General features: G+C 48.6%; 1 protein-coding gene across 2 annotated transcripts in view; it reads right to left on the reverse strand.

The window, feature by feature from the left end:
• NEURL1B (neuralized E3 ubiquitin protein ligase 1B) overlaps positions 1-13,651 on the reverse strand; it is a 104,043-nt gene extending 90,392 nt beyond the window's left edge. For both annotated transcript variants that reach the window (XM_015876212.3, XM_015876210.3), the window contains exon 1: positions 13,501-13,651. In XM_015876212.3, coding sequence (XP_015731698.2) covers positions 13,501-13,546 — 46 coding nt within the window. In that variant the 5' untranslated portion in view covers positions 13,547-13,651. The remainder of the gene's footprint in view (positions 1-13,500) is intronic.
• Between the last annotated feature and the right edge of the window lie 3,181 nt (positions 13,652-16,832).

Genomic DNA, 16,832 nt, shown 5'->3' on the forward strand with positions numbered 1-16,832 from the left:
GATCATTAGCCAATCACCACTGAACCCACTAAACCATGTTCTTATCAACAGAAATAGGCATGGTGAGAGATGGACAGGCTGGCATTCACCTATTCTACAATATTCTATGATGCCATAGAATCACAGGGCTGTAAGGGACCTTAAAAATGGTCTTGTTTTGACTTGACATGGGCAAGGTTGCCGACCATTAGACCAAGGTGCTCTAAGTCCCTATCTAGCCTGGCCTTGAACACTACCAGTGATGGGGCACCCTATATGGAAAGTCTCCACTGATGGGACACTGGAGCATCAGCTACTGTACCTCTGATACAAAGGAACAACTCAAGTAGGAGATATCTGAGCTGTACACAGAGCAGCCTGTCAGTTCCACTGTTGCTGCTCTCTCAGCCACAGACCCTCGGGGCACTCTGCTTCTGCCCTGTGTCCCTCACCCCCTGCTGGTACCCAAAGAGCGACCAACTGCTCTCACCCAGATGCAGCAAAATCAAACTAAGGATGCTCTGCAAACTTTTAGTAAAATAGGAATGAAAAATATCACCGTTGCAATAGTTTTTTTACTTCATCCAGACAGCAGATGCTGGCCAGCTGCTGAAGACAGAGAGCTGGCAAATTCCCCACCATACACTGCTGATCTCCAAGTGGAGCAAACAGCAAAGCCATCCTTCCTAAGGAGAGCACAGCGAGCAGCGGGGCTGGGCAGCTCTCCCTCTGCTGGCTGCTCTCCTTCAGCCAAGGAGATAACAGCATTAAAGACTCATTCTTATTTTAAACTTGATTGATTTAAAAAAAAAATATATATATATGATAAGTGTGAGCACACACACTCGTTCTGTGCACCACCTAAGCCACCAGCACCTGGGAGATGGAAGGCTGTACCCAAGAAATGATGGCTGTGATCCCACTGTTGGCTGTATCTGTGCCACAGTGTTTAGGAGCTGCTTCAAGACTCAATGCTCACAGCAGAGCAGAACTCTTCCCAGCCAACTCCAGCAAAGAGTTAAACACATGCAACCTGTTGATTAATTTACAGGCAACAAGCTGCACTAATAAAGCCCCAGGGACCTTAATCAAGCTGTTTGCTGGATGCCAGACCACAAAGTAGGAAGATGGGCAGAGCTGTCAGGATGGATTAGTGTTTGCCCACTGGCAGCATTTCTCCTGAATGAGAGCAGGGGAACACAAAGGGGAAATGAAGAGCCCACTGCTGGCTGGCAGAGGGTCACAGGGCCGGAAGGCTGCGGGAGCTCTGCAGCCCACACAGGGCAGTTAATTGCAGGAGATGATTTCGCATCTTGAGTTTTACATTCACCTCCATTGTTTGTAATTCCTTCCGAGAAGTGGGAAGGAGCTATTTCTTGGTGGTGGTGAAAAAATATTCCACTAAATAAGGTTCCCTGGTCCCCGTTCTCTTCCTATTCCACAGTGAGCTGAAGGAACAACTTACAATTACTTATAATTTAACCCCACTTTCAAAACACATGTTGGGATGAGGATATTTTGCACATTCAGTGTAAGTTCAAAAAGAAACATTTCCTTTCATTATTAGAAGGTTTGACCTGGGTGCCTTTTTCTTCCTGCAGCATTTACTGCTCTGACACAGCACCACTGGGTTAACGCAACAAAACCCAACCAAACCCTTCATCCCTTCAAGCTGCAAGGAACCTGATTGGAATAAGTGCTAGAAAAACCCAAGAATTACAGATCTAAACTCTATTCCTGGTTACACAGAGGAAAATCTTCAGTTTAAGTAATTATAATGTATTTAACACAACAGTCCTTTCCATCAGCAGTATGACCCTGCTTGCAACCAGAAAGCATCTTTCTTGGAACAGCCTGTTTAACAGGTTGCCCTGTGTCCAGGTGGGTGTACAGGACTTGTAATATACCCAACTTAAACAGAAATAAGCACAACAGACCAAAAGATCTCTTGCTAATCCCAAAGAGACAAAACAGGAGCAGAGAATTGCTCAGCTGTCTTTTACTCATGTCAGGTATGTTTGAATTAACCCCATTTTCTCCACCAGCTTTCCGCTGTTCCAGCCATCAGGAATGAAATAACCTGCGGGCATTTCTGCACCTGGTTTAAATTCCTACAGCTCCACTCTTATCAGAACAGCTTTGATCACTTGCATCGAGGTTCTTCCTCTCCTGTGTTTACAGCTCCACTGAGCCTCACAAGCAACTCAAGAGACAGGGTTAAGACACTGACTCCCCATGACTTGTACTCAGGGATGAAGGAAAAGACAGATATCAGCACTGAGCAAATGCAGCTGAGGATTAGCAAAAGCAATTATGAAAAACAAGTCATGGAAATAATGATTCATCGAGAGTTAAATCAGATGTTGGGCCCAGTCCTGCCCTCTGTGGATTTGGTGACAGCAGTGAGAATGTTAGCCCTACAGAGGTAACTCTCAAAGCTTTTTTAATGTCCATAGCAGTTGGTGCTAGTTGTATAGCAGCATCTTTTTTGCCCACCCCACCTTTCAGACAGCCTGATACCTTGGCAAATGTTATCCTTTTCACTCTAAAGATATTTCTCTTCTGAACAACATTTTGGGTTGAAAAGAACCACTTCAAAACACAAGTACAATAGGAGAAGTGACAAGAAATTATGGCTTGTGTTAATCCAGAATCCCCATTATAATACCCTGACTACACCTGCATACATCATTGCTCAGCAGATCTCCAACATACTTTACAGAATACTGGCAATGGTCAACGGCATCTCGCTACAAGGGCTGGAAGATCAGGCCCAAAGCTGGGAAAGGGCTGGAGCAGAAACCTGACAAGGACTAAGGAACACCAAACCCTGGGTTGAACCTCTTCACACCAACCAAGCAAAATAACCCTACTCTGATACTGCCAGCTCTCTATCTGCCAGTTTTCACACTAAAACGTCACTATTAAAGAGTAAAGTCAAGCATCAAGTCAGTCACTAAAATAAAGACAAAATAAGAAAGCTCTGCTTGAAGTCCCCATCCCACTCCACAGTCAGCAGCCAAGACATTCCCCACCAGCTACAAGCTTCCTGCATAGCCTGAAAGATTGCAAGTGAAAAGCCAGTAGATCTCTCTTGTCCAGTGCAGCAATTTGATTCCCCCAGGCTGTAAATCCTCCATCCCTTAGCTAACACAAGTCTCTGCCAGGAAGGCATTAACACCATGATGACACACTGCACCTGCCCCACTGTTTCAGCTCCAAATCCCTTGCTGAGGGACCATGCCTCTCAGGAGTAATCTGTGATGCTCTTCTTTGAACTGAAAGAGCTGGTGAGGGATGGTTGTTTGTGCTGCGACCAGTGAGGCTACAATTGCCAACAAAGAGCAGGCTTTGCTCACAGGCTACTTCAGCCTTGAGCTGTGCTGCTCAGTCTCCTCTCATGGCCAAATTATTTCTTGGAGACCGAGGCACAGTGTTCCCAAAGCAAGGGTAGACCATGGGAAGGGCAGAACTGCTATTCCTGTCCGGCTCTGTTCCCATTAAACAGACTGTTAGGCTATTTCAGTGGTTCTGAAACAAAACCCCAGGCAACGCTCTGCCATCAAACAGGAGATAAAGCCTGGGCTAACTGAGGGGGAAATCAATGGTAACAACTGAAATGCAATTTTCCAGCAAAAAGCTAGAATATAAAGATAGCAGAGGGAGTCCATCATAAGAAAAATAAAGACTATTTAGAGGAGACAAAAATCAATGGGGAAAACGGTGGAGGGAAATCCAATATTCAGAGCTCAGATCACACAAAAGAGTAAATAGACAAAATATCTATTTTTCCTTCTTGTAGTCTAGCAGAAAATGATACAAAAACATAGAAAAATAATCTTAGAGAAGCAGTGGAGAGTGCCCATAAATTACAGCTACCAGATAGCTGGAAACAAAGCCAAACGAGGGAGGTTATTTGCAGGAGAATTTTATGTGGCTCTGTGGGTCACCTCGATCTCCAGCAGCTAAGGAAGAAAAGGAGGGGACAGAGAAACTAAATTATTTATGTCAATCAGGCTTTACTGTCACAGCAATACACCTTTCCACCACTGCGCTTTGCTAGGATTAATGATCAGGCTCTATCTGGAAGTAGGCATGAGAAGAAGAAAAGTTGAAGTAATTTGGTGTTGGAATAAAAAGATGTCACCCAGCTCAACTAACACATGCTGGAATTCAAAAGGAAACATTCCTGGACTAGCAGAAGATGCACTCTTAAGGGGAAAAAAACAAACAGCCTTAGAAAAAGAAACTCTATGGGGTAGTGAGAGCTCCAGCTCTACTGGAAAGGGTATCCAGAATCGGCAGGTCAGTTTGCATAGTGCCACTGCCCAATAAACTAATCAAGATGCTAATGAAAAACAGAGCACCTTCCTGTCTGGGGTTCACATAGAGACAAGCTAAAGCCAAAACAACTCTCACCAAGGAAAGGGGATGGGGGAATGAAGAAGGCAATGCAGAAGGGCTGACTGACAGCATATTCAGATATTCACATGGCCCTCAGTGAGACCCTTCAGAAGAGGCTGCTAAAGAAACCTAGTAGTCACAGCAGAGGAAATGGGTTAAGGATGGGATGAGGAGACAAAAATGAGGTTGAAATAAACCAGTTAGTGATGTGCACCATGTGAAATAAGGCTCACAGACCAAGTCCGTGGCAATGGAGCGTAGCATTGAAAACAAAAAGGTCATCAAAACCAGGGGTGAATGAATGCATCCACCTTAAGAAAATTGAGCAAGGGAAGCAGAGTGAGACCCCACTCCACCTCTCTCCTTTCCAAAGAAGTCACTGGTTAAAGATTTAGGCTGCAAAATGAAGGATCTGAAAGTCAATAATTGTCAAATCTCATACCACGAGATCTTAATTCCTGGTTGCTCATCTGGTACTGTGAATGCAGCAGGTGTTTGTATGGGGGGGGGGGGGGGGGGGGGGGGGGGGAAGAATGCATTTAAGGGTAACCTTTGTGTGTTAATCTTTGTGGCCTTTCAGTGTGTTTATTTTTGTTTGGGCGTGGACAGATTTGCTGGAGGAAATGATTTAAAAGACACCATATAATTGCACAAAAGTGCATTGTGTTTCATTGCAATCATCCTCCCATTAAATACATGGCTCAGCGTCAGCAGCACTCAGGCTCCCATAAAGTGATGGGACTCGCTGCTACGCATGGTCGCACCCCCACTGGCTTCCACCTCACCTGTGGTGGAGTAGAGGTGGGCAGTTCTTCTTCCCTTTGGCCCTTCCAGGTTTAAGGGAGCCCCAGATAGAGGCCAAGGGAGGAATAACCCAAGATGCACTGTCTTTAACAAGTTATTACTCCTGCACACTGCCAGGGAAAGCTCTAGAGCAGCAAGGTGCCCACAGACATTTATCACTTGCAGCACAGGTGTGTGGGGACACACAGCACATCTGAGAGCCAGTAAGGCAGCACCAACCCCACGTGGAGCCCTCACAATCACGAAGGGAACAGGCCACACAATTATCTAAATAGCAGGACTAACCACAGCTATAAAGGATGTTGATAATAGGATTTTCCTAAGTGCTTCTAGGGCGGTTACTGCTGCCCTTCAGAAAGCATCTGAGAGATTCCAATGACAATTAGGGGCAGATCACTTCACCCATACATCTATCATACTGTGAACCCTTGGCAGAGGTTGGGGGGTGAAGAGTCCCTGCAGCAATGTGAGCACCTGATGAAAGCTCTGTCCCACAGGCTGCTATGCTGAACAATGTGGGTGGAGGGGGAAGGAAAGGGTCGCTTGTGGTTTCCACTGGCACCAAATGTGCTACTGGCACTTTCATAACTTTTTTTTCCCCCCCATAATCAAGATAGTGAGGCTTTTTTTTTTCTTTAAATAAACAAAGGGCTATAATGAGGCGTCTGTGCTGTGCTATGTCTGGAGCCTCCAGCTTATCAGAACCAGCACGGGACACAGAACTTTTGTTCCTTTGATCAGGAAGAGAAGTCAGCAAAGCACACAGACCCAGCCTGCAGCGTGGGATGGAAGCTCCCCATCTCCAACAAATCCTGGGCTTAGCAGGGCAGCTTTAACTGCAGGATCACGCAGACATTAGCAATCAGACAACTGCTGTGGCCACCCCAAGCTCTGCTGTGAGACTTTGAGCACTAAGTTATGAACAGCACAGAAGGCAGCCACAGATACCATCTCCAACTGCATATTTCTGGCCCTGAGAACACACTTTCCCCAAATACTCTGCCCAAGGGGGTTTCTCAGCATCCTGCCCTGGCTCTCATATCCTTATCCTGGGACTCCCAGGAGATGATCCAGCTTTCCCATGGTCAGAATGGGTGAGCAGCAGGCGCCAGGCATCCAACACCGAGCTGGCACAGGGCCACAGCACTGGGACCAGGAGGGCAGCAAGGGCCACATGGGGGACAGCCCTTTCCCTGTGGGGTCTGGCTGCTCCTGGCCTCTTGCCCACACACTGCTGAGGAGGGGGATGCTGAACAGACACAGAAAAGCAGATAAAACTGTCTGCCCTGAGCGTGTTTACACAAATGCCACTGGTTTACGAGGAACAGCTCTAAGACAACATACAAAGAAACACCCTGTAATATATTTGAAGTTGTTTTTCTTATTCTTTTGAGAAGCAAAAGGTTAGGAACAAAAATAGAATGAGGTAATTTAACAAAACAACTGCTGCTTGTTTCTCTCATCCTGCATCTCTCTCCTCATCCCTCTGCCAACCCCATCTGCCCCAGCACCCATTCCAGGTGGGACATCCTCCCACTTCTTTTGGTAAGGAGCACCAAGGATCTGAAACAAACCTGCAGCCAGGAAGGGGAAAGGCCCCAAACGGCAGTTGTCACAGCATGGCCAGGACAGACTGGCTCACATCTATTTCTGCACATCAGAATGAAGGAAAGGAGGGGTAAAGAAGCTGCTCCCACTGCCCACCCTGGCATCAACAGGGCCCTGAGACATCTTATCATCACTGTTGGATGTAAGAAGATAACAGCAGCCAGCTACCAAGCCCACAGACATAAAGAGAAGTGCGGTTTGTCAGTGAGATGCATCTCATCCTCCCAGACTTCAGGACAGCACCCCAATTCATCACCAGGCTGATGGCAGCTGCTACAACCCAAGCCCTTCCCAAGGGACAGGGACCAGGCTGCACCCCACGTCCCAGCCCATGGCAGGAAATACTCGGGTTATTGTTTCCCTTCTGAATTTAAAGAGGATTGTTTGTCTCAGCCCCATTAACAGCCAGCAAATTACAAATACAAAAAGAAAAAGCAGAGCAGCTCATGGGCTGCAACCAACCTGCTTTTCCAGTTCATATTGTCTACTTTTGTTTGTTGAGAGTCAAGCCTGGGGAGAGTGAAAAACATTTCCTGCCCCTACAGCATCCCACTGCCTTCAGTTCCCTCTGTGGGGCATGAGCAGGTGGAGGGTTCCAGCCCCACCTGGCAGCCCTTGGCTAAGCAGCCCTTCTTCCCCAGCTGAAGGCAAGGAGTCCACATAGGGCCTTGCACTCCCTGTCAGCGCCACAGCCAGCTGTGTTTTCTCAGAGCATTTGGCAGGTGGAAGGTTTGGGTTTGTTGGCATGTGAGTGCCACGCGCAGGAGAAGAGACGCACGCACATCTCTGGGAGCTGGGCTCTCCCATTTGTAAGGCTAAAGCAGAGAACAAAACCGGTTTGACAGAGAACAAATTAATTCAGCACGAAGACTTCCTAAAACAAAGTTTATGTCGCTGACACATGAAAAATAGATAAATCCTTGCAGGAGATTACTTCAATGAGGCCGAACATCCATCACAGTGCTGAAGATAGGAAGCTTTAAAATGCATGCAATATTCTTAACACCCTTAGCTTCAGGAAAGCAGCACAGTTCAGAGATGATAGAAAGGATCCCAGCCAGGACTCCTGCCCCAAGCTTTGAGGGGACTGCTGCCACCAGAATAGAAACCCTCCATTAGAGTCTTCATCCTCATCCCTTTGCCCGGCACCCCTCCTTGCTGGGAAACACAGCCCTACACACCAACACTGTGGACAACCCTCTTTTGCCATGCTCTGCCTTCTTGACTATACTGGTATGGGATTTAACCTTGAAGGACATGCAAGAGTTACTTCACTCAGCATCAGTGTTCTGTTTTAAATGCACACTTACTGCCCCATCTCCTCAGCAGAGCTCTATAGATTTTCAATTGGGTCCTTCAGGATCCCACAACCCTGCTTGGTTTGCAGGCTGCCCCTCACACCTTGTGCAGGTCCCATATTCAGCCAGGTTCTCCCAACCTGTGGGAGCAGCTGCAATTTCTAACAAATCCCTTGTTTCACCCTTTCCTCCTGGAGAATTTGCAGCCTCTGTCCCATGCCCCAGCCTCAGAGATCCCTCTAGTGTAGCCTTTAGCAAGTCCTCTTGCATTCATCCTATTGCCAGCACAAAGATGTTCCAGCTTAACAGCCTCTGGGATAGTTTTGTAGCTGCTTCCAAACAGGGCACATGTTGTGACACTTAGCATCCATATTTATAGCTACAAAGTGTTTTACGTATGTATTCACAGCCTCATTATACAACCAAGGGCACTAAAGGGCACCACCAGTGCAGGAGATTCATCCAAGAATCATACAGCAAGACAGCAAAATCGTGAGTGGAAGATAAAAGCCTCAGCTTCCAGACCCAAAAAGAGCACACAGGAGGGGGCTGTGCAGGTTACTGAATTGTACAAGCTGCAGTGCATTGAATATATCACATCTAAGTACTTCCTATTGCCCAATTACAGTATTTAGCCTCATACTACAGAAATCCAAGATACTTTAGCAACAGCCCAAAGCCTCCATCTCCCAAACCCAAGAGTAGATCATATCTGACCTTTGCAGGCATTCTAAATCTGTAGTGTGAAGTGCACATTGTATTTCGTAAGGCTCCTGTATGTGTTTTCCATAGACACAATGACACAAAAGAAGTAGAGTCTGAGAGCCAAGCCATGGAAAGACGGTGGCTTTAAATAGCCTCTTTGTCTCGCTTTTCCTTGCTGAAATATTGCATGTTTAGAATCAAGCTTCGGATTTATCAGAAGCCCCAAAATAGAGACAATAGAGGGCTGGGTGAATTTGAGCGTCATTTTAGGTCTTAAAGTTTCTCATTGCTTTCTCCCCTCATCCTGTTTCACCTTCCAGACCTTCCAGGGTCCCAGAGCCCAAGGAGTGATCTCTGCCAGAAAGGAAAGAGGTGCACAAGAGAAACTGCACCTCTACAAACACAGGGCTGGATTGCAAAACCAAAGCTGCTGTCCTTGATGGGGGATAAAGCTTTAACAGACTTTCAGTCTGGTACCCAGATGAAGTCAGAAAGGGAAGGCTTTCTGAGCACTAAATTAATGGGAAAACTGTCAGGAGAGTAACAGAAGCAATAAACATTTATGTTCCAGTTCAAGGCAAGAGCAGACGTTTATAACTGTGCTATTTGAATGTCAAACTCTGTGAGAGTCCTCTCTAGTCAGGGCACGGGGATGCTCCTTTTTAGGAATGTGCAGCAGCCTGCAGAGAAGATAAGGCACTTGCCCTGAGTGAAGAGCCCCAGATAGGGGTGTACCAGAGTGACATAATGGGAATGCCCTCCTTGGTGTATTCCCATCTCCTGTAGGCTGTAATTAGTCATTTTATCTGGGTCCTGGTACACTTGCCTGTGCACTGACAAGGAAACGCAGCATGTATTCCCTCTCATAACCATTGTTCATTTATCACAAAGGTAATGTAGATCTATCAGGAAAAATACATGTAAGACTATCATGTACAGCAAGGTCCCAAGGTGCCAGGTAACCCAAACTTAGAACTGCATTTTATAGTGTGCTGAACTGCAGCTCTGGAGCACTCTGTTAATATATGGTATAAAATGAAAGCATTGAGCAAGCCATGCTTAACACAATGAGAATTATCCATTCTCTCCACAGCTAAGTGAGCCCACCTGCAGCCCAGCGTGTGCAGGTTAGCTCAGAAATGTAACTGCTGTTCATCCATGCGTGACAGGCAATGGATGGAAACACAGTTCATGCAGGAATTAACTATGGCACATATTATTTGGGCAGCTGGATATGATGACTTGGAGTTAGCACAATGGTGAGGATAAAACATGAACAGATAAGTTCCTAGTTGTGAGTGCAAGACATCACTCGAACACTGGTCTTAAAAGCACACAGCTTAGCCAGCTTCCCTCTGCTCACCTCATGCATAGCCATACAGGTGAGGAAGGGGCAGCCCCAGACCCTGGAAGGGATTTGGGGTGGGGGTCTGATGGCACCTAAACCATAGGAATGGTTCCTTCACTCTGGCTGTACAGCTTTGCTCAGAGCAAGGGGAGAACAAAACCTTCAGAGACAAAACTCTCTTGTATCTGCAGCAGCAGGTCCACAGGGAACATCTCCAATAGGAGGAACCTGGGAGATGCAAACAATCCAAAGCTGCTGCTGTGCCACAGGGCTCCCTGCTGTCCTGAGGGATGCACAGTGCCCCTGGAGGACACAGCATTTGGTCAGCAGAATAGAAGGATGACTTAGAACAAAAATATATTTTAAAAAGAGAGAAAAAAGAAAAAGGCAAAGACAGGTGGCATACACAGTGAGTCAGAGGCTCTTGTTGAAAGGTGAGTGCCTTTGGATAAAGATATAATTACTCTCTGAGGATCTGTCTGCCCATTGCAAGCTCTTCTCCAGGAACTAAACCAGACACTGGTAACTGACCTTCCTGAACAGACCTCGACTGAATGGCCTCGTCGAGGCATCAGCCCACAGCTGCTCCTATTAAACACTGAACCACGTAAGCATTGTTCTGCTGAGATGCCAAGAAAGGCCCCTGCACTCTGGGCTGAAGAATTAAACATCCACACAGACATGAGCAATGCTCACACCCACAGGATATCAACCACTACATGCAGGCGCATGCACCAGTTAGAACCCACTCTCAGGTGTGCCAGGCTGCCAGACAGCATTAGCACTCCAGCAATAGCAATACCTTAAGTGACTGCTTCTCAGCACCCTTCTCCTAGTGTGGATGAAGCTCCCCCTAACTCCTCCCGGTCGGTCCTGCTATCCCGCTCACAGAATAGATTTTCCTTTCTTTAACGTCGGCTGCCCTCTAGTGAGAATCACCACCGTGGCACCTTGTTGTCACCGGACCTCAACCAGCCACAAACAGGGGAGTCCAGGCCAGACATACCTTATCACCCAAGCCTATGGTCTGCACAACCATCGTACAAAGCCATATTTATAAACCATACCTCAGTGACATCTCCAGCTCTTAAGGGAAAACCATATGAAAGAGAGCAAATGCCAAATGGGCACTGATGCACCAAGCCCTATCACAGCTGGGGCAGACACACTGCTGGCCAGGACACCTCTTTGCACACCTCAGCTCAGACGGAGAACGGCACAAGCAACACAGGATCACAGCAGAAGGGGATGCCAACAGCTGAGATGAATTAGGTAACCCCTGAAATCTCCCTATCCGAGCTCAGGCTGCAGGATCTGCAACATGCAACCCCCATGGAAGCTGCATTACATGCAAGTGGCACAGCTGGAACTTCAGCTATGGGATGTATAGAATACAGTATAGAAACCAGCAGGAAGTTGTGCAGTGCTGCTGGCTTTGGAAAGTTTGATGTTTGGTGGCTGTATTGTTCAGAAATACAATATACAAATTACTGCACGTTGAGAGTTTTACATATTCTTCCTTTCTCAGACCCTGACAATCAACTCCATCTTTGTTCTAGTATCCAATACTGAAACTAAGTGCAATTATTTATCTTCTTTGCTGAGCAAACAGGAATGCGAGCAGTAACTGTTGACACAATGTATTATTGAGGTCTGACTTGCCTGACAGTGCATTAACTTCAAAAACGTTATCTCAGGTGCTGTTTTGCAAAACTCACTTTATAATCAGGACTTTGGATTTCAAATCAAAATCCAGCACTGGGGAGCACGGTCACATATCAGTTAGAAATAATCTCCTACTATAAAGCAAAAAGATAAATCTAATGGGGACCGACAACCCCAAAAAACAAACACAGCATCAGCAACTCTCAGGAAAAGAACTACAAGGAGGAGGGGAACCAGCAACCCAACATTGCCCACGCCCAAGGCACATATTCACTGGGAATGCAATCAGCACCAATCCTTGGCGTTAGCAACACCCTGCAGAGCAGCAGAGACCCTCCCTTTAGTGTACATACACACCTGAGCTCAGTATTGCCACACACACCTGGGAGCAATAGGAAAAGGAAACAAGGATCAAAAGCCATTGGTTCTGTTTCTCATTCTGCACTGCCTGAAGTCACACATCTCCTGAGATGATAAACCTAAATCTGCATCAATTCTCCCAAACCCTGCTCTGCATTCCTCTTTCTCCTGCAGTAGAAACATGGCATCATGTGAAACAGCCAAACACGGAACGCCTGGGCCTCTGCAAAAGCATTTGCTAACGATCAGAGAGGAGAACAGTGTGACCTCAGGCTCCTGGTTCCTGGCACAGCCCCAGGGTGACCGTTCTCTGCCCTCTTGCCACACAGCACTCACACTCAGGTGAGAGCATCCAGCAACGCAGCTGTACATCGCTGCAGAACTTGCATGTAAATCACAACACTTGCATTAAATCACGGCACTGGCACAGTACCAGGAGCCAAATAGTTAATTGTCCCCACAGAGGAAAATAAAAGAGACACTTAAAATGGCTCAAAAGATGCCCTTAAGCCGCATCACCCTGCGAACAGCTGGAGAATCACTCCCATTTCTAACAGTGCCACTAAGAATCAGGTGTGAAGAATGGCAACGCCTGACTTAGAACCGAGCTCACGGCAGGTCACACACATCTGGAAGCAATATGCCAATCCCGAGGGCACCGAGCCAGGGGGCCGTTAAGGAGAAACAAGTTCGGTCTTGAAGTTCGTTGCTTGTCAAGAGCAGCAGTGAGAAGACCCAGGCAGCACACAGAGCGGGCACAATCAGCACACACGTTAATCGAGGCTTCTCTCCTTCCACCCCGCGTTATTTGCTTTATGGAACGCGGGTTGGCTGAGCGCAGTTATCAGCTCCCTTCAAATCCAGCCAACCAGGCTGCCGGCCTTCTTGGCCGCGTTCAGGGCTCATAAAAGGCAACAAAACCCGACACCCGCCGAACAAACAGCGCGAGTCCGAGCGCTCTGCCAGCTCCGTTTCCCAGCTGTGCTCGGCGGGCGGTTTGGGAGCGGAGCGCTTCGAGAGGGGCTCGGTAGGACAACAGCGCGATGTTCGTGGGGACGTGGGAGCCCCACGCAGGACAGCCCGGGGATGAGCAGTAATCACAAACACACGGACAGCAGCACTCCTGCCCTGCTGGCGGTGCACACACAGCTCACCCAAGCACACACCGCAGGCACTCAACCTGCAGCCAGCACGACCGTCATCCGCGCAGCCCACGCTCCGACGGACAACACGGGGCAGCCCGTTCAGCTCCTCACCCTCTGCCCACAGCCAGACCCGACCCCCCGACACGAGCGGTGCGGGGACACAGTGTGGCCGTCCCGCACTTACCGATGCTGACAGCAGCGCCGTGCAGGACGGACTCGACGTTCCCCATGGCAGGACGGTTCGGTTCGGCGGACGGGCAGCGCAGCGCAGCGCTTCTGTCGCCCTTCGGGTTCGAAGCTGCCGCCCGTCCCGCCCCGCTCCGCCACCTCCAACCGCAGCTCGCGGGCGGAGCTCGAGGCCGGTCGGGGCGGTCCGTGTCCTCAGGTTCAGCTGTTGGTGCTGCCGATACCCAGCGCGATCCCCGACGGCTGCTCCTCCAGCATCAAGCGCTCGGTGCTTTGGATGCGCAGGCGGTGGGTGTGAGGCCCCATAGGGAATGAAGGCAATGGCCATCACTCACCCAGTGCTGATTCCCGTTTATAGCTGCATGCAGAACATTACTGGATGCCAGCAGCTCTGAATTGCTTAGGTGAAGATAAAGACGCATCCCACCTTGGTGACCAAAGACGCGATAATGAGGACACAATGTGCAGATGAATGTGCGGCTGCCTTGAGACAGGGAAAGGGTTGAGTTCTAGAGGATGGGAACAGCAATGTGTTCACAGGAACACTGCTGCCATCTTCCCCCCAGCATCACCGTGTCCCTTATCAGACAGCGTGGTTATGTGATGAGAGCCCCCCGAGACACGGATGTCTTGTTTGAGTGTGACTGGGACAAGTAGATGCTCCTTATCTGCTAATGCACTTCTTATCTTCTCCATTAGGTGGGAGCAACACAGCAAGGCGTCTATCGCTCCAGCAACCGGCAGAGCTGCTGGTGCTGTCCTTACACGGCAGTTACAGCCCCTCTCACCGCCAGGTTTGGGGTCACTCGAGCAGTTTGGGTTCCTAATAATAGCGCTTGGAACACAAACAGCAACAGCGCGACACAGAACTGCTGATTTTGTGGCGTCCTTAGCAAGCCCGGACTAGCAGCAGGAGGCGAGCTGGAGCCCTGAGTAACTGCAGCAGCGACAACAAAAGGGTGCCTGGTTCACAGACTTTCTTAAAGCAAAGGAGACGTCTTTCTCTCTTTGTTCCCAGCAGACAGACATGCTGTCATTCCTGAGGAGGGTGAGTAGCACCCTGAGAAGCTTTCCCAGCCCTCTAATAACAGGGACGTTGCAGCTACCTAAGCAGGTGCAATGGGAACCTGAATTCAGAAGCAGCCAGCCCGTGGCTGCCTACTCCCAGGTGATCACCCCACTGCCAGGGAAATGGGCCCTGCAGCCATCTGACTGGCATGCTCAGCATGTTTCATTACTCAGCCATCTTGTTCCCTGCAGTTTAGCCGGGACCTCAGCCCCTACAGCCCCGGTGAGTATTTCCAGATGGATCAGAACAGCCTCCTTTTATCTCCAGTGTGTCCCAGCCCTGCTGGAGCAGCTGGTGGGCTGTCCTCAGGAGGAGCAGGAAGCTGAGCAAACCACTCTCTGTCCCTCTCTCCAGGCGTTTGAGGCAAGCTGAAAGGAGCCCAGCGCTCTGCTCTGAGGGCAGAAACAGAAACCAGCAGGGAAGGATGCAACACCCATCTCCACTGAGCTCCACCACTGAGGAACTGCTGCTGGGACACAGGGTTGCCAGGAGGTTCAGCTGCTGGTCCTGGCAGAGCTGCAGTCTGGAAAGTGATGTTGTGGCTCAGACAAAAGGCTGTCCAGCATCACAGTGCCTAAAACAGCCCCCGTCTCATTCTGCGTAGTTCCTGTGTTGGTGTCATGCTTTGGAAGAAGGCCTGATTAGGGTAGATTTTCAGACGATATTTCCACAGTTACAATATCACAAAGAGAGCAGATTTCCCGTGCAGATTTGGAGCCAAATTGCATTGATCCTGACCTTTTTTTTTATTATTTTTATGAATTCTTCTGTGCTTATTCAAGCTCTGACCTTCCTACAGTTGCCAAGAAGCAGTCTGGCTAGTAGACACCACAGTAATGATTTCTTAAAACATGAACATCTGTCCCCATTGGGATCCAAGCTGAAGTTCACCAGCTCATTTCATACTAAGACCACCGAGCAGCTGTCAGGCAGCGCTAGCCCTCAGCATGCATTACTGGACTGGAACCAAGAGTCTTCAGAAAGGAAAGCTTTAGGTCCCATAAGCAATCACACCTCAGCTCTAGGGATACAGCATCTGCATCACAAGGCAGCCAGCCATTCCAGCTGCACAGTGCAGCCCACAGCTTTCCCAGCAAGAAGCGAGGAGCCTTTGGAGCTCACTCACACACTCAGCCACTTCTGCAGGGGTGGGTCCAGCAGGGACAGGGCCAGCCCCATCTTCACTCCTGCAGAAGCAGAAAGATGTGTTCTGTGGGTTATGTGAGGCCAGATCCCCTGAGTAGCAGGACAGTGAATTACCTCAGCGAGTAACAAAACATGCCCTTTGCATTCTTCTTCCCTTAAGCCCTTGCTCTGGAAGCACTGGAAGAATAACACAGTACAACAAATGAACTGAAAAGAAGAGCAGATCTTACATAAGCAGAGCACTGCAGCAACCACCCAGGGTACATCCATGTCCTCTGTCCAGTCCCTGCAGCTGTGTATGGTTGCACACAATGTTACCGTGTTGCCTGTCTTTGGGTGCCCATGAACTGGCATATAGTTAAGTAGAAGTCACCTTGATTCCATGCCCCATCGACAGCTGAAGCAATAACGATATGAATGCTTAGCTTCTGACATAACTACTTTGTTAGCAGATCTCAAAGCACTCTGCAAAGCTTGATCCCCAAACCACAGGGAGAGTCCCCCATCCCCAGGGATCAGGAGGAGCAATGCTTCCCTTGAGGTCTCTCAGCATCATACAGTATGAAGCCCCATGTCTCCCAGTGCTGTGGCATCAGGGCATGCTGTTGCTCAGGTTTTACATGTTACTCCCCCATGCCCTCAGTAAGATGCTGCTGAAGAGCAAAGAGGATACATTAAGTCACTTCACATTTTTCAGTGTGAAACTCTGTTAAGGGCCACTTGCAGAATGACAAAGAAGTGCTCTTTCCCTGAACACCAGCTGAGTGATGTGACAGATCAGCCTCCCTCCAGCATCTCTTGAGTCCTAACCTCAGATGACTTCACCAAGCAAAGTCTTGCCAGCATTTTCTCCCCTTGAAAGCACAAGATAACGATAACAACAAATCCTGCGCTCAGGATGTTGCGGGAATTAAACGGACACTTATCTTTAAGAACATAAACGGAAAACAAAAAACGCTCTGCAAGCATTGTTGTAGCTCCGTTACATCACCAGCACTCTCCTCCTTGCAGATCAAGCAGGGAGCCAGGCCGGGCCGATCCCCGATCCGACAACTGCCGCTATGTCCGCTAGAGGGAAGCTCGTCCCTACGAACCCGCAGCAAAGTTCTCGAAGA

The sequence above is a fragment of the Coturnix japonica genome, chromosome 18, assembly GCF_054131305.1.
Source record: "Coturnix japonica strain WE chromosome 18, WE-NBRP24, whole genome shotgun sequence".
NCBI classification, from domain to species: Eukaryota; Metazoa; Chordata; class Aves; order Galliformes; family Phasianidae; genus Coturnix; species Coturnix japonica.